Below are 18,662 nucleotides of genomic sequence, written 5' to 3'. Positions count from 1 at the left end.
CTTAACGTAGTTTTGAATAAGTTTGGGGGATGAAGTGGTGGACCGTGAGTTTTAATTGAGTTTAGTTGTTTTTGTTTGTTTTGTTAGTTTTTTCTAAATAAACCCGAGGTGAATCTTGCCATGAGCATATGACAAACATAAATTTTGCATGTTTTTAAGGGGTAGATTTTACTCGTTTTAAATGTCAATCATGCAAATTATGTTCTTAAATTGCACATGTTATACATGTTGGTATTTTGACGTATTTGTTGAGAAATGATAGAAAAAGGCAGAAAAAGGTGCAAAAAGTCCAAGGTGCAGCAGCCTCAGTTCAAGCCAAATTTCCCGATAGTTTTGGAGTCCAATAAATGATGATTGCATACTGTTCTCTTCGTCTTCAAAAGATCTTCGCGTGGATACCTTGCACCTCTCAATCGAAGTTCTTTGGAGAAAGTTATGACCATTCTACGAACATTGTGCAGTGCAGTCAAAGCTGACAGAAATTTAGGCGGAAATTCAGTGAAGGAAATAAATTTTTGCCCAAATCTCTCCTCCCATTTCTTGAAGGCCACGAAAACTATAAAAAATAAACCCTTTGCCAACCTATAAATACCTCATAACCTAATTCATAATTTTCATTGTTATGAGGATTGGGGCAAAACTGCACAATCAGTCAAGCTCGGTGTTAGCCGAGCTTAATCGTGCGCGGCAGGGACTGATATACTGTTAGGTGATTGATTGCAGCTCGGTGTTAGCCGAGCTTAATCGTGCTCGGTGTTAGCCGAGCTTAATCGTGCTCGGTGATTAGCCGAGCTTAATCGTGCTCGGTGATTAGCCGAGCTTGCTGGTGCTCGGTATTAGCCGAACTTAGTCGAGTTCGGTGTTGGCCGAACTTAGTCGAGTTCGGTGTTGGCCGTTGTTATTAACTGATGCATAGACAAACGTGAGCCGTCGGATGCGATTAGTTAGTTAGCTTAAATGACAGCCGTTGGATTTGTTTTGGTTGTTAGATTAGTGTTAGTCAAATAGAGTGAATAACCGAGCTGTGCAAGCAGAGTGAGAGCAAAAAGATTTTTCATCCATCAGTTTGTAATCTTCCACAAGAAATTGAATACAAGATTTCCATTAATTCTCCGAGAGTTGTTCTTAGCTTTATTCATTTTCATATCGAGTGTTTGTTCTTCTTGTTCCGGAATCGATCTTGTTGTGATAGCAAGATTGAGTCGCGTATTTGATACCATTACAAATTGGCGCCGTCTGTGGGAAAACGAAGAAGGACGACGCATTCAACAATGTCTACCACGAAGTTCGACGTTGAGCGGTTCACCGGCGAAAATGATTTCGGCCTGTGGAGATTGAAAATGAAAGCTGTTCTTATGCAGCAAGGAGTCTGGGATTATGTCAAATCCAAGGCGGATGAGGAGGAGATTCAAGGAATGGATGCGGCGAAATCTCAAGAACTGGAATACAAGGCGTATAGCTCTATTGTCTTGTGCCTCAGCGATAGAGTCTTGAGGGAGGTTCAAAAGGAAGATGATGCCGCAGGAGTTTGGGAGAAGTTAGAGAAAATCTATATGGAGAAGTCGATCTCAAATAGATTGCATCTCAAACAAAGGTTATTCAATTTCAAGTTTTCTGACTCCAAGAACTTAGCAGATCAATTAGAAGATTTTCGCAAGTGCATAGATGATCTTGAGAGTGTGGATGATGCCATGAAAGATGAGGATAAAGCTTTGATGTTATTGAATGCTCTGCCTCAGAGTTTTGAGCAATTCAAAGACTCAATACTTCTTGGAAGGGATTCGAAGGTGACTTTAGAGGAGGTATATTCTGCATTAAAGCTGAAGGGAATGCAGAAATCTGTCAGCAAGCAAATCGATCAAGCTGCTGAAAGCCTTAATGTGAAGACTGCATCAAAGAAACAATTCAAATTCAAGAAACCCTCATCTGATAAATGGAGACCACGGGGTGCGAAGGAAGGTGATCAGAAGGAGTCAAGAAGTTGTTTTTGGTGTAAGAAACCAGGACACATCAAGCAAAATTGCTTTGCTTGGAAGAAAAGACAAGCTGAAAATCACAAAGAAGATGGTACAGCAGCTATCACTGAGGAAATTGAAGAGGCAAGAGCTCTCAATGTGGTGGAGGATAGTCCATTATCAAGGCTGTGGATCATGGATTCAGGTTGCAGTTTCCATATGTCCTCCAACCTTGACTGGTTCCAAGATTTAAAGGAATCTGAAGGCTCGGTGTTGCTAGGAGATGATCATGTGTGTGATGTAAGGGGTGTTGGGAACATATGCTTGAGGATGGAAGATGGATCACTGCGAAAGCTTACTGATGTAAGGTACATCCCATCCATCAAGAGAAATTTGATCTCATTGGGACTTCTTGAGAAGATAGGTTATAGATTGACCCTTTATGGTGGAGAAATGCTTGTTACAAAGGATGGCCAGATGATTATGAGAGCTATCAGAAGTAATGTACTCTATTATCTACAAGCTGAGCCTATTGATGGTTCTGCAAATTCAACTCAACAAACCATCAATTGGCATACAAGGCTCGGGCATGTAGGAGTTGCTGGGATGATGCAGTTGGTGAAACAAGGCATAATTCAGATGTCTGAGTCTGATGTACAAAGACACATTGGATCTTGTGAGGAGTGCATACTTGGTAAGAGCAAAAAACTGCCATATGGAGTGGGCAAGCACACATCGAAAGAGCCTCTCCAATATGTTCACAGTGACATATGGGGACCTGCACCAGTGAATAGCCTTGGAGGAGGCAGGTATTTCTTATCCTTTGTTGATGATTTTTCAAGGAAGGTTTGGATAGTAATAATGAAAGACAAGTCAGAAACATTCCAGAGGTTTCAAGAATGGTGTGTAGGTGTTGAGTTGGAGAAAGGAAAGCCATTGAGGTGTCTTAGGACTGACAACGGGCTTGAGTTCTTGTCCCATGAATTTGATGGATTCTGTAAAGATAAGGGGATAAAGAGGCACAGAACAGTCCCTCACAACCCACAACAAAATGGGGTTGCTGAGAGGATCAATAGAACCATTCTTGAAAGGGTGAGGTGCATGTTAATAGCGTCTGGAATGTCTAAACCATTTTGGGGTGAAGCAGCCTCTACTGCTGTTGTTTTGATCAATAAATGTCCTTCAGCTGCCATTGAAAATCAGACCCCAGACAGCAAATGGTATGGATCTTATGGGGATTATTCAAAACTGAGGCCATTTGGGTGTAGAGCTTATGCTCACATAAAGCAAGGTAAATTGGAACCTAGAGCTCTCAGGTGTGTAATGATTGGGTATCAGATGGGAGTCAGTGGGTACAGGCTGTGGTGCTGTGAGGAAGGAAACAAGAAAGTGGTGGTTAGCAGAGATGTGATCTTCAAAGAATCTGAAATGCCTTTCCTCAACAAGGATAATCAGAAAGTTCATTTTGAGGTGGAGAACCAGAGAGTAACTACAGATGTAACTCAGACTGATCTAAATGCTACATCTGATGTCAGAGGTGGTGGAGCTTCTGGAATGCAAGCTGAAATCAGAACACCAGAGAGAGTGATTGCTAGAAACAGAGCAAAGAGGAATATTAAGCTCCCTTCTAGATTTAATGATTATGACATGATGCACTATGCACTGGCAGTGGCTGAACAGATGGATTACCATGAACCTTCATCTTATAAAGAAGCAATCAGAAGCCCTGAAAAGGATCAGTGGTTGTTAGCTATGCAAGAGGAGATTGATAGCTTGTATAAAAACCACACATGGATCTTGGTACTGAGGCCTACTGATCAGAAAACAGTAGGGTGCAAATGGATTTACAAAAAGAAGGTTGAGGCCTTCAACAACAACCATATCAGGTTCAAAGCAAGGTTGGTGGCTAAGGGGTTCACACAGAGGGAGGGTGTGGATTACAATGAAATTTTCTCACCTGTTGTCAAACACAGCTCCATCAGGCTATTACTTGCTATAGTTGCTCAAAGAGATTGGGAATTGCAACAACTTGATGTTAAAACTGCTTTTCTCCATGGTGAACTTGAAGAAAAAATATACATGGAGCAACCACCTGGTTTTGTGAAGCCAGGAGATGAAAAGAAAGTGTGTTTGCTAAAAAGAAGTCTCTATGGTCTCAAACAAAGCTCAAGGCAGTGGTACCTGAGGTTCAATGTGTTCATGCAGAAGATTGGGTTTGAAAAATCTTTGTATGATCACTGTGTGTTCATCAAGAGAAGAGGTGGAGTTGCTGTAGCATATCTACTGTTATATGTAGATGATATGTTGATCTCTGCAGAGCATAAGGAAGAGGTGGAGTTAGTGAAGGCTGATCTGAAATCTGAATTCGATATGAAAGATCTTGGTGATGCCAAGAAGATTCTTGGGATGGAAATTATCAGAGATAGAGATCACAAGCAGATATGGCTGACTCAAAGGGATTATATCAGTAGTGTGATCAAGAAATTCCAGATGGATCATAGCAAACCAGTGAGCATGCCCCTGAGTTCACAGTTCAAGCTCAGCAGCAATCAAAGCCCTAAAGATGATGAACAGAGAAGAGAAATGGATAAGGTCCCATATGCAAACATAGTGGGGAGTATCATGTACACCATGGTGTGTACAAGGCCAGATATCAGCCAGGCAATAAGTGTTGTGAGCAGGTACATGGCTGATCCGGGTATACAGCATTGGCAAGCTTTAAAATGGATATTAAGGTATCTCAATGGCACTCGGGATTATGGCATACTGTTTGATGGAAGTAAGAATTTTGATACACAGCCTCTATTGGGATATTGTGATTCTGATTTTGCAACTAACATTGACACAAGGAAGTCCCAATCCGGCTATGTTTTCTGCATGTATGGAGCTGCTGTAAGTTGGAGATCGAGTTTGCAATCTGTGGTGGCACTCTCAACAACTGAGGCAGAATATATTTCCATGGCTGAGGCTGTAAAGGAGAGCATGTGGCTGAAAGGAATCTGCTCGGATTTTGGAGTCGATCAAGAAGCTGTGACTGTATTATGTGATTCAAATAGTGCCATATGTCTATCAAAACATCAGACATTCCATGAGAGGAGCAAGCATGTGGATGTTAAGCTTCATTTTGTGAGGGATGAAGTTGAAAAGGGCTCAGTAAAGATTGAGAAAGTAGCTACTGAGCACAATGCTGCTGATATGCTAACAAAGGTGTTACCCGGACTTAAGTTGAAGTATTGCATGGATTTGGTGAATCTGATTCAGCTGGAGTGATTGTGGAAGATGGATATGCTCTGTGGATTGTCCAGTTGTGTCCCAAGGTGGAGATTTGTTATGAGGATTGGGGCAAAACTGCACAATCAGTCAAGCTCGGTGTTAGCCGAGCTTAATCGTGCGCGACAGGGACTGATATACTGTTAGGTGATTGATTGCAGCTCGGTGTTAGCCGAGCTTAATCGTGCTCGGTGTTAGCCGAGCTTAATCGTGCTCGGTGATTAGCCGAGCTTAATCGTGCTCGGTGATTAGCCGAGCTTGCTGGTGCTCGGTATTAGCCGAACTTAGTCGAGTTCGGTGTTGGCCGAACTTAGTCGAGTTCGGTGTTGGCCGTTGTTATTAACTGATGCATAGACAAACGTGAGCCGTCGGATGCGATTAGTTAGTTAGCTTAAATGACAGTCGTTGGATTTGTTTTGGTTGTTAGATTAGTGTTAGTCAAATAGAGTGAATAACCGAGCTGTGCAAGCAGAGTGAGAGCAAAAAGATTTTTCATCCATCAGTTTGTAATCTTCCACAAGAAATTGAATACAAGATTTCCATTAATTCTCCGAGAGTTGTTCTTAGCTTTATTCATTTTCATATCGAGTGTTTGTTCTTCTTGTTCCGGAATCGATCTTGTTGTGATAGCAAGATTGAGTCGCGTATTTGATACCATTACATTCATCTCAGAGCCTCCAATCCTTCTCCCCCTATACACATTCTTCCATTCCATATTCCACAAATAATTCATCCATCTTCCATTGGAGCTGAGCTCTGCAGATTTTATCAATTTCTTTCATGTCTCGTACTTTTATTGTTTTTACTACTTGTCTATGAGTAGTTAAATATCCTTTGTAGTTTTTTTTGTGAAGACTATTATGAACATGTTTTATTTATTGAATTGAACATTTTCCCTAGCTCTTGTGACTGTTTTGTTTGTTCTTGTGTTTTTATTGTTCCTTTGTCTGACTAATTTTAGAACTATGTCCGTTTAACTAGATTAATCAAGAGATAACTAGTTTTACATGGTAAAAGGAACGAGTACAACACATAGGTTTCCTCAACAAAAGATTGGGCTCAAAAGATTACTTGATGAGTTGGGCTCAGATATATGGTTTCCTCAACAAAAGAATTGTTAGGCGTAAAAGACTGTCATTTGATTTGGACAAGTCCAAATACGAAAGTAATTCCTTTTGCTTGACAATAAAAATTTTAGTTGTCTAAAAGAATCAAGGATTTAACGACAAAAATAAACAGCTTGAAAAGTTTAACGTCATTTTGAGAACAAATAAAGGTTGCAAAGGGTCGGGGTGTTACAATATACTTTAGTACTCCCTCCATCTACAAGTGCCCAACGTTTATGGTTCTGGCGGTTAATCGCAAAACCGTAACCGGCAGTTACGGTTTCGAACCGGAATCATGATAATTTACTCGAACCGAAATCGTCGATTTTAGAACCGTGATTCGGTTTAGATTCAAAAATTTCTAAACCGAAATCGTACCGGAACAACAAAACACCCTCGCGGTTCGGTTCCGATTTGGTAATTTCTAAAACCGGAACGGGCGGTTTCGAAACCGTATGCCCGTTCCGAAACCGTAACATCCGGTTTCGAAACCGCAGGCACCTATACCTCCATCCCTCAAAAGTATGAAATATTTCCTTATTAGTCCATCCTTGAAAAGTATGAACTTTCTAATTTTCGAATAGTTAAACAATACATCACCTCTACATATTATTTTATTTACAACTTATACCATTACACTATACTACTGATGATGTGGAGTCCACTCTCCACTAATACTACTTGCACTATCCTTTATCTCTTTCTCTTACTTACCAATTATAAATTAAAACTTATATCAAACTAAATGTTCACACTTTTAAAGACAGAGAGATTATTATTTTATCCATGATATGTTTACATAGATAGATTTTAAAATTAAACTCTTTCATATAGTAATTGGTAGAATTTAACTTTACTCTCAAATCTTAAAGCAAAGTGTGGAGTTTAAAGATAATTTATTGATGCACGAGCAATACAACAAATTAGATGGTTATTTTTTTAATTATATATTCAATACAAATTCTTCTATATATATATTGGTATAGGAATGTTATCAAATGCAAACTCTATATATTGTACAAACTCTAAACTATGATCTGGACAGTTAGAAAATATCAACAGATAACAAAATAGCAGCAACAAAAAATGTCAACACAATGTCAACAGTTGACATTGTGTTGATATTGTGTTGACATTGTATTAACATTGTGTTAACATCAAAATCTTGAAATTTTACACTGTGTTGATATTGTATTGATGTTGTGTTGATACTATGTTGAAAAGTTTGGAGTTTGTACAATATATAAGTTTGCATTTTATCACTATCCTATTGGTATATTAATACTTCAGCTTTAATTTACTCAGGTCAGTTTCGATTTTACGATTTGTGAGAAATCATCAATAACATTAATTATATGATATTTACGACCAAGTTTTAAGTATATATATTAATACTTCAGCCCTAGTTATTATACTGAATGAGATTTTAACGAGAAAATTATTCAATAAGCCTAAAAATGCAACGAACTAAAAGGTTGGATAATTTCACTACTAGAAAAATAGCTTTTCATCACACTTTCTTTATGACACTTCATTAAAGTTGTGATTATTGTTCATCTATCACTACATCAACCTTTTATCACGTTTATATCAAACAGTGATACCACATTTCGAAATAAGTGTAATAAAGAGACTCATTTCATGGCACTTCTAATTTTATAATTAAATATAATCATATTATAAAAAATAAATTTACTTACTGTACATTTTTCCATTTAACCTGCCTCACAAATCCACGTCTTCCCAAATTTCTCATTTCCCCCAAATTTCACCGCCCCACTCCACGCCGCCTCCGCCCAACCGCCGTCGCCCAGTTCTGAAATGTCGCTTCTCACCACCACAAGCCAGTTACCGACCTCGTCGCTGCCCAGGCTACTAGCTAGTCCGCCGCCCCTTTATTCCAATTGAGGTTTATTCTATGTGTTGAAATGTTGTTTGTTTGTGAATCTAAATGTTTCAATTTTGGGTTGTTGTCTGAAGAAAATTTGTGTTGAATCATATAATTCGATGAAACATTGTGTTGTTCGAGTTGGAGTCGTATGTGAACTTTTGGGTCGTATTGAGTGGAAACAAGAAGGAATAAATTGAAGCAAAATTGAAAAGAATTGCCTCTCATATTAGGTAAATCAAGGTTAAATGTGTTGAATGGTAACACTAGAAAGGACAACGAAGTGGGGATTGAGTTAAATCTTGGAGGAAAAAATCAATGGGGCTGTGTAAAAACTTACAACCTAGAAGCATGAAAAAGAAATCATGGAAAACGAATTAATTCACTCCTAAGATTAAGATTTATGACCGATGGAGGACGGATACTACTTTGTTGGTACCACACAATGAATATGAGAGGCAGAATCGTCTGACCAATTTAAATTTTCTACTTGTTTATGTTTTATTTGATGATTTTCTATCTTGTAATGTTTCATATATATCATTTGTAAAATAGATACTACTTACTACAATGCTCTACAATGCTTTGTAGTATATGTTTTGCTCTACCATGCTCTCGAGTAATTGCAGGTTTGCAACTTGGGTAGGAGGAGTTGCAAGATGAGAATTCTGAGAGATGGTATTAGGAAGCAAAAGCATATTATATCTTATTTCGTGAGTGTAAGTGTTGAAAGTACTTGATTCAATTTCATCTTTGATAGATTGCAAATGAATATATCTAGGAAAAGAAATTGTTGGAACTTGGGGACTTGATAGCTAGAGCTATTTGATAGTTGAGAAGGTTAGAGTTCTTTGTAGCGTTTGAATATGAGAACTTTTTTGTTAGAGGCTAAAATTAAAATTTTTAAACATTATGTGAACATGGCCAATATATGCTACAAGTTACAGAAGCTATTGTTGCTCAACCTCTCAAAGTATATTTATTTTTGTGTCATATTTTAGATCAATTAAGTTTAGGTTTGGAGTTCCAGTGGTGAGAAAACTGGTAAGAAATTACTTAACTTATTTTATGTCTTCTATAGTGGAGTACTTTGATTTAGAAATTAATATTTCCTTTTATCATCTTAGATTTTGTTATGACTTTGTATTGTTTATCTTAAATAATATAGTGTGTTTATTTTATCTTAACATGATTAAATGAAGTTCTTATGAAGATGAAGTTAATCAAGAAATGTAATGTGAAGTTAATATAAGGAGCTCAGAGGAAAATTGAAAATACTAGATAAATTTTGTAGTTATCTAGAACATTTTCTATAGTTCTCATTTTAAAATTGTATACTATGATTTTATTGAAAGTATTATGTAATATTTTAATTAAAATTTTTGTATTTGATTGATTGTTTTACATACTAGTTAATATTGTATTTAATTGATTAATTCTTGGAAGTGAGAATGTAAATATTTGTGTTATTTGGGACAGCGATAAATTATAAATAATTGAAAGGATTAAAATATAATTAATAATAATTTTAGGTAGAAGATGTATATACCAAAGACTTAGGGGCGAAACTATATTTATAAATACTTAAAGGAGTCAATTGCAAATTTTCTAGGAATGAGATAAGTGTAGTCTTGGTCTACATTTTGCCACACTTATAAGTGTCATATGACATGACAGGCCATGTCATTCTTAGGTGTGGTAATAGGCGCTCTTGTATTACATATTATCTATCGTTACACAGACTTACATCACATTTGGTACAAGTGCAACTATAGATGAAGTGTAATGTTAATATATTTCTAGTGGCATTTTAAGGTGTCATAAAAAGCCAATTTTCTAGTGATGTTTATTACTTATAGAATTAAATTAGAGATGTCAATCTAGCTCGAAACCCTCGGGTCGACCTGAATAACCCGATAAAATTATAGGGTTAGGTCCGGAAAATTGAAACCCAAATGCAGAATAGGGCTACACGAGCTGACCCGTTCGGGTCGACGGGTTATGCGGGCTGGAACGGGTGGATTGTGGGTTAGCCCATGGGTTGGGCATTTAAAATAAATATATAATTAAAATTTTGGGTTATATACTTATATGATGTATATATGGTAATATCAATATTAAACGCGCATTGATATGAAGTAGATATGATAATTATGTCTTCTCTCTCAAATTGAAAGTTAGAATTTATTTTTTGGGTATGCAATTAAGGATGTCATTCAACTCCTTTGAAATGCACGATTTCCATTTAACTGTAGTCAGATTCACATTATGTTTATTATGTATTTTGTTTCAATTTTCAATTGCTATTATTTTCTTTCTCTTGATTACTTTGATAATACTTTATTATTTGCGATAATCTATTTTTTTATAAGTTAGAATATTGGATTTGATAGAAAGTAACGCGCAAGATCACTTTTGATCCAAATAGCCAGTGTGTTAGCTCGAAACCCGAAGATTTAGGGTTAGGGCCGAAAATTTATAACCCGAAAAATTCACAACCCGAATAACCCGCACCCAAATAATCCGACAACCTGAGCGGATTGGCCCGAACCTGAGTGGGTTAGCCCAATTGACATCCCTAAATTAAATATTTGTCCTAACAATACTTCGGTAAACCTTCTATATGTGATTCCCCCGTTTTTACAGCACGTGAGAGTTCCTGAAATTTATGTGATTCCCCTAAACCACAAACAAATATTTTGATTACTGGAAAAGACAGGATTCACACCATTCACGATCGGATTTTGCAAAGATAGGTGTCCCACAAGTGGAGGAAAATGTCGTCTTAGTAGCCTTCCTTGTCGTCTTGTGTTGTAAATTTTAGGGTACAAATAGTTCAATTGCACACAATCAAACTAAAAATCCTAAAAACAGAACCATCTGCAAGACAATAGACATTCAAAGATATACTCCTTCTATCTCACATGTGACAATTTCTTTTTGATCATTGTTTTGGAAAAATATACTCCTAAATAGTCAAAGTGGAGATCCTCTACAATATTCTCTCTTGTTTTGTATTCTATTCCCTTTAACTACTCCATCCGTCCCATAAAAATATCTACACTCTCCATTTCTTTTTGTCCTTAAACCCTAAATAACTATTATCCAGAACTCATTACATATATACATTATTTATTTACAACTTATATCACTAGGGTCCACCATTAAACACTGTTACACTAATAATAATGTGGGTCCCACTAACAATACTTTAAATATCATTCTCATCATCTTTCTTACTTTATCGCCTTAGTTCCCGTGTCATTTCAAATGCATATATTTTTATGGGACAGATGTAGTATTTATTTCTCCCTCCGTCCCCAAAGAATATGCACTTTTGGTTCGGCACTAGTTTTAATGCAAAATTGGTAAAGTAAAAGAGAGGTAGAGAGAAAAAGTCAATAAAGTATTGTTAGTGGAGAATGAATCTCACCTCGTTAGAGAGAAAAGACTTTCAAAATTAGAAAGTGCATATTCTTGTGGGACGGACTAAAAAGGAAAGAGTCTATATTCTTGTGGGACGGATGGAGTATCATTTTTCCAAAACAATGATCGAAAAGAAATCAATCGCATACAGTGCGACGGAGGGAGTGTTGGGTATCGAACCCAAAATGACGTGGGTCGCTGAATATGCTATTCAAACTAAAGGAAGCATAAATTCGTTTGGTTTAGGATTGGCGTAAAATAAATAAACTAGATCGAAAAGACAAAAACTTGAGATAAACACAAAAAAAAAGGAAGAACTACTAATTTGGTTTGGATTGCTAGTTTCATGTATCCTATTTGTTATCCTATTTCCACACAGTTGCTCACTTGTTGGGGAATTGAACACCTATAACAAATTGTTCACATCTCATAGGCCTACTCACTAATGTACTTATTACCCCTATAGGACACATAATACTCTATAGATTAAATTCTACTTACAGACCAGCACAAAATCCATCCATGGACAAATTACTATGTAGATGGAAGTTTCAATTTTTTTTTTAGCTCTTCTGATGCAGTATTATATTGGAAGAGTTATATTTTTGGTTTTATTTATTTCATAGTTAATATAATTACTAGATGGAAAAATATTAGAAGTAATTGTTTTTTCTTCTACGTTTTCTTATTTTTTTATTTTTTTATTTATTTTCCTTCTAGCTTTATTTTCCATAAGTTTAGGATTTCTCTTTGCCTATATAAAGGTCACATTGTTGAACTTAAAAGATAGACTTTTGAATATTATTTTTACATTGAGTTTTTATACTCTGAAGTTCTCAATACTTTGAGTTCTTTTTACCAGTTCAGTCATTCTCTCATACGTTTCTGCATTTATTTGCATCATTTGGTATCACGGTCCAGGTTGATTATCAATGGCTGAACGTAGACATGGCGGCAGACGTGGCGATGCTCATGGCGGCGGTCGTGGTGGGGGACATGGAGATCTCCCAAACGAAGAGCTTGCACGACAACGTGATCTGCGCAACATCGAGATTGATTATCTGAGACAACAGGTTCGAGACCTCCAGCGCGACATCGAGATCGGTCATCTGCGACGACAGGTTCGAGACCTCCAACGACGGGAAGAGCGTCGTCAGAAATCCAAACTAAAGAGGTCTATTGCATCGGAGCGTCGTTTGATGGGTGATCCAGTATTCGACGACGTCTGCAATGGCCAGCCAAAGTCCAGTTCAAACTTCGGCGGCTTTAACAAGCAGAGCGATTTCGACCATGATTCAATCTTCACATCATCAGATGCGGATGAACCGTCGAAGAATCGTAACAGGAATATATTATCGATGTCTGTGTATGATACGCCCGTATACGACGAGGATATATTGTTGATGCCGGTGTACGATAAGCCCGTATACGATGATGATATATGTCGATGTCAGTGTATGATAAGCCCGTATACGACGAGGATATATTGTTGATGAGCGAATCCTCGCCTCCTTCCGTGAAATTTGAAGATGTTGCCGAAGACGATGGCATTGCTGTCGAAGACGATGAGGAATACGACGAAGGCGAAGAAGAGGAAACCGCATTAGCAGCAATGGTGATGCAGAAACCGTTTCTGCATCAAATGGACGTGGAAAATCCAGCGGAGGTAGCCAAATTCATCATCAGAAGCAGAATTGTTGATCCTTTATTTGTTTACACCTATATCTCCCAATTACATGATTTCAACTACAGCAAGTTGAAGTATATAATATCAAGTTCAGTGACTGAGGTATGTAACAACTCAGTTATGCTTTTGGGCTCTAGAAGCTGCGGAAAACAGCGGTTAAGTTTGTTAGAAGTCTCAAGATTGATGGGATGCATGAGAAGAAGATTGGCTTGATCAAGCGTGTTGAAGGAGATGTCTTGATCAACCAAACCGATGGCTTGATCAAGTGTGTTGAAGGAGACGGCTTGATCAACCAAACCAGTGGCTTGATCAAGCGTGTTGAAGGAGATGACTTGATCAACCAAACCAGTGGCTTGATCAACCAAGCCTTATTGCATGAGCTTGAGAGTCGTACGCAAAAAAAGGCAAGTGACAGCTCTCGGCAAGCTGTCATCGCACGAGCCAACATCTCACGAGCTCAGTTCGTGACTGTACCCATGCTCACAGCTAAGATGTGGGACCACGAATGTACCTGGAGAGACGTGTTGCTAAAGGGATTAAAGAAGGAAGTAGATTAGCAGAGTTTGTTATGATTAACTTTATAATCTTATTTTAACTTGTACTGGATGGATTCTGGTAGAGTTCTAGATGTTTCCTTTGCCTTATATATGTAACATCACTTTGAGGATTCTGCAATCAATCAATGAAACAATAGCTCGAGCTTCCGATTTGCAGCAATGTTTAATCTTGCTTTCTCCATTATGTGCTCTTGTTGTTCTTTTCATGGTATCAGAGCGGGATTCCTTTGATCCTGTCTCTTCCTCTTTTTCTTCTCTTTTTGTTTCTTGTCAAAAATGGCAAATTCCAGTGGTTCGTTTGGAGGCATTACACAGAAGGAACTCAGCCTACCTATGGGCAGTTGCCTCCAATATCAGTGAAATTGACTGATTCAAATTTCTTGATGTGGCAACAACAAGTTGATGTCACTGCTTACGGATATGAGCTAGAAGGATTTCTAAATGGTGATAAAACACCTCCACCTTAGATGATAGTTGTGGCTGAAGAAGAAGGAGAATCTGCCATGAATGAGGAATTTATTTCATGGCAGAGACAGGATAGAAGAGTGACTGCGTGGCTGCTCTCTTCTCTATCAGAAGGAGCCTTAGGTCTTGTTGTAGGCCTGAGATCATCAAGAGACATCTGGAGTGCTCTTGAAACAAACTTTGCCAGTAGATCTACTGCAAAGATTATGCAATATCGGCAACAAATGCAAAATTTGAAGAAGGATTCACTGAGTATGAGTGAGTATATTGGAAAAATGAGGAGCTATTTTGATCTCCTTGGATCAGTTCGGTGCAGAATCTCTGAAGATGAACAAGTAATGCACATTCTTGGAGGTCTTGGACAAGAATATGATCCAGCAGTGTGTGCTATTAGCTCAAGATCCGATTCATGGAGCTTGAGAGATACCACTGCCTTCTTACTCATTTTTGTGTCAAGAATGGAAACCATGAGATCTCACTCTTCCAACACAGAAGGCTCACAGCCTGTTCTGAATCTGATGCAACACCCAAATCAAAAGAGGGACTTCACTTCTCCATACAATGCTAGATCTGATTCAGGAATATGAAGATGAGGCTCTAGAAATCAGAGAGAATGTTGAGGAGGACGAGGCTTTGGCAGAGGAAATAACAAAGTGGTTTGTCAATTATGTGACAAACCAGGACACACTGCAGCCAAATGTTGGCACATATTTGAGCAAAATTATGCTCCTCCTCAGCCTTAATCACAATTCAGAGGAAGTTCATCAAATCAATAACTAAGTTTCTCTAATCCATCATCACATCAAAAATCTCCTTAGTGTGTCAAAATTTGCTAGCGATAAGTCTATGTTCTTTGAGTTTCATCCTGACTTTTGTTTTATCAAGGATTTGGGAACCCGGGAAATCATGCTCAAGGAAACTTTTGACAAAGGATTGTACCACTTTCTTGTTGATCACTCACCAATCAAGAGAAGCACTAGCTCCACCACTTCCTTTCCTGTCCCATTCAATCAAGGATGCCCAGCCATTCATTCTGTCAGCTCAACCTTTTCAGCAGATAGCTCTAGTTCAAATGTTGTATCTAGTCTTGACTTAGCCTTGTGGCACAATAGATTAGGACACCCTACTCTAGAGATTGTCAAGAATATACTCAAAGGTTTTAATATCTCTTTTAATTCAATCCATACTCGTAAAATTTGTCATGCTTGATGTATATCTAAAGCTCATAGGTTTCCTTACAATCCTTCTTAATATGTTACTTCGTTTCCCCTTGAGTTGATACATAGTGATATCTGGGGACCATCTCCAGTCATCTCAAGGAATGGATACAGATATTATGTGTCATTTGTGGATCATTATTCAAGGTTCACTTGGATTTATTTGTTGAAAAACAATAGTGAAGTCTCTGATATTTCAAATCCTTGACAGAGAATCTCTTTCAGAGGAAGATTAAGTGTTTTCAATCTGATTTTGGTGGAGAATTTCAGAGTCTAAGTGCTTTTTTTAAGAAGAGTGGTATATTGCACAGAATCTCTTGTCCATATAATCCTCAGCAAAATGGATTGGCAGAGAGGAAGCATAGACACATTGTAGAGACTTGCCATACTCTTTTAACTCAATCTTCTCTTCCAAATGTGTTATGGGATGATGCTTTTGTGTCTGCTGTTTTCTTAATCAACAGAATGCCATCTCGAATTATTGGTGATGTCTCTCCATTTCAGAGATTATTTGGCAAGAAGCCTGACTATACAGCCTTGAGAGTGTTTGGTTGTTTGTGTTTTCCTCTAGTAAGACCATACAACAAGCATAAGCTTGATAGTAGGTCACTGCAGTCTGTATTTCTGGGTTATGGTAGCTCTCACAAGGGGTATAAGGCCCTTCCTGATGGCAGGGTAATTATTTCTAGAGATGTTGTCTTTGATGAAAAAATATTCCCTTATCCAGCTCTTTTTCCCTCTGATGATGCAAGCCATTCCACCACCTTATCTCCTTCCGTGTTTCTTCCCACTGCACAACCAGTGATGTCCCCTACTCCTTCTCAATCTTCCCCTATCTCTGTTATTCCTTCTGCTGACTCTCTTCCCTCTTCCTCCAACTCCCCAGCTGCCCACATATCACCTCCACAGCATCATGCTTCTGATTCAATATCTGATAATGAGCACTCTTCTACCTCAGATTCCAGCCTTGCCCCCCCATTGTTCCTGAACCTCCTGTTACCAGCACCCATCATATGAATACACAATCTAAGTGTGGGATTTTTAAACCCAAACTTTACACCCTTCTAGCCTCTCCACTTATCACTCCTAAATCAGCCAGTGAAGCCTTGCTCATCCCTGTCTGGAAGGCAGCCATGTTGGCTGAGTATCTTGCCCTAATCAAGAATAAAACCTGGATTTTAACTACACTACCTCCTGGTAAGAACCTTGTTGGTTGCACATGGATCTTCAAATTGAAACTTCACCTCTCTAGTGAGATTGCTAAACACAAAGCTAGACTTGTAGCTAAAGGCTTCTCTCAACAGCCCGGTTTTGATTTTACTGAGACCTTTAGTCCAGTAGTCAAACCAGCAACTATCAGGTTGATTCTCACCATTGTTGTCTCTTTTGGTTGGAATGTTACTCACCTTGATGTTAACAATGCATTTCTTAATGGTACGTTGAAAGAAGACATTTATATGAGGTAGCCTCTTGGTTTTGAGCAAGGGTGCCTCACTTGGTTTGTAAATTGAACAAAGCTATTTATGGGCTCAAACAATCCTCCAGAGCTTGGTTCTTCACCATCCACACAGTGCTTCTTTCCCTTGGATTCAATCAATCTAGAGCAGATGCCTCAATGTTTATCAGAAATACTGGTCTTGAAACTATCTATCTCTTGATTTATGTCGATGATATGCTTATCACATGTAACTGCCCCCTTGCTATTAAGAAGGTCGTTAATCAGCTCAATGCTCATTTCTCTCTCAAAGATCTTGGTGAAGTTAGTCTTTTTCTTGGAGTTGAAATCATCAAGACTGAGCATGGCATTCATCTGTGTCAGTCATCTTATATCTAGGATCTATTGAAAAAGGCCAACATGACTGGTGCAAAGGGCTGCCCACTCCTATGGTCTCTAGTTGTGAGCTTAGTAAAACCATTGGTTCGCAAGTATCTGATGCCAAATTCTACAGAAGTATTGTTGGAGCCCTCCAATATGATGTCATCACTCGGCCTGACATAAACTATGTTGTAAATAAGGTGAGCCAATACATGGCTTCACCACTTGATACTCATTGGAGAGCTGTCAAACGCATCTTGAGATATCTATCAAGTACTTTGGAATTTAGAATTCAAATTCTTCCATCAAATGGTCTTCTATCTGCCTTCTCTGATTCAGATTGGGCAGCAGACCTTGATGATAGGCGATCTACTACTGGCTTCTGTACTTATTTTGGCCGAAGCCTCATCTCTTGGTGTGTGAAGAAATAAACTGTTGTAGGTCGCTCCAGCTCAGAGGCTGAGTACAGGAGCTTAGCTCATGCTGCAGCTGAGGTGGCTTGGCTTCAGTCTACTCTTGGTGAATTAAAGTTGCCTATCAAATCTGCTCCTGTAATCTGGGTTGACAACTTAAGTGCCATGGCTCTGGCTTCTAACCCTGTTCTCCATGCACGGACCAAGCATATTGAGCTTGACATTCATTTTGTAAGGGATAAGGTTCTCAACAAGGTTCTTGAACTCAAGCATGTTCCTACTCATGATCAAGTGGCCGATATCTTCACTAAGCCCCTGAGCCAACAACCTTTCTCGAAGCTACGGAACAGACTTGGTGTGGTTTCCTTAGCTTCCCTCAGGTTGAGGGGGGATGTTAGAAGTCTCAAGATTGATGGGATGCATGAGAAGAAGATTGACTTGATCAAGCACATTATGAAGATTGACTTCGGATCTGGATGCTGTTAAAGATTTTTGTTTTATGGGGCAAGAGTTTGATGGGTATCCGAAAAGGATGATGCACGATATCCGGAATTGGAATTGGTTTGTTGAGGAAGAAGTGAGAGAAGAAGAAGAAGAAGAAGAAGAAGAAGAAGAAGAAGAAGAAGAAGAAGAAGAAGAAGAAGAAGAAGAAGAAGAAGAAGAAGAAGAAGAAGAAGAAGAAGAAGAAGAAGAAGAAGAAGAAGAAGAAGAAGATGATGATGATGATGATGATGATGATGATGATGATGACGATGATGACGATGATGACGACAAAGTAGACTCGAGGACGAGTTTTTTTCAAGAAGGGGAGTATGATGCAGTCTTCCATTTTTGGTTTTATTTATTTCCTAGTTAATATAAT

The 18,662-nt window shown here is 38.4% G+C and overlaps 1 protein-coding gene across 1 annotated transcript; it reads left to right on the top strand.

The window, feature by feature from the left end:
* Positions 1 to 14,356: 14,356 nt before the first annotated feature.
* Positions 14,357 to 14,941, top strand: LOC121774483. Its single transcript, XM_042171350.1, has one exon. The coding sequence runs from the start codon at positions 14,357 to 14,359 to the stop codon at positions 14,939 to 14,941; it is 585 nt and encodes a 194-aa protein (XP_042027284.1).
* Positions 14,942 to 18,662: the final 3,721 nt, after the last annotated feature.

This window comes from Salvia splendens, chromosome 17 (assembly GCF_004379255.2).
Source record: "Salvia splendens isolate huo1 chromosome 17, SspV2, whole genome shotgun sequence".
In the NCBI taxonomy this organism is placed as follows: Eukaryota; Viridiplantae; Streptophyta; class Magnoliopsida; order Lamiales; family Lamiaceae; genus Salvia; species Salvia splendens.
Note: the sequence above shows the minus strand (reverse complement) of the source record. Positions and strands in the feature narration are given on the sequence as shown.

Coding starts and splice junctions, on each gene's coding strand:
- LOC121774483 (XM_042171350.1), top strand. CDS start 14,357: ATGATAGTTGTGGCTGAAGAAGAAGGAGAATCTGCCATGAATGAGGAA.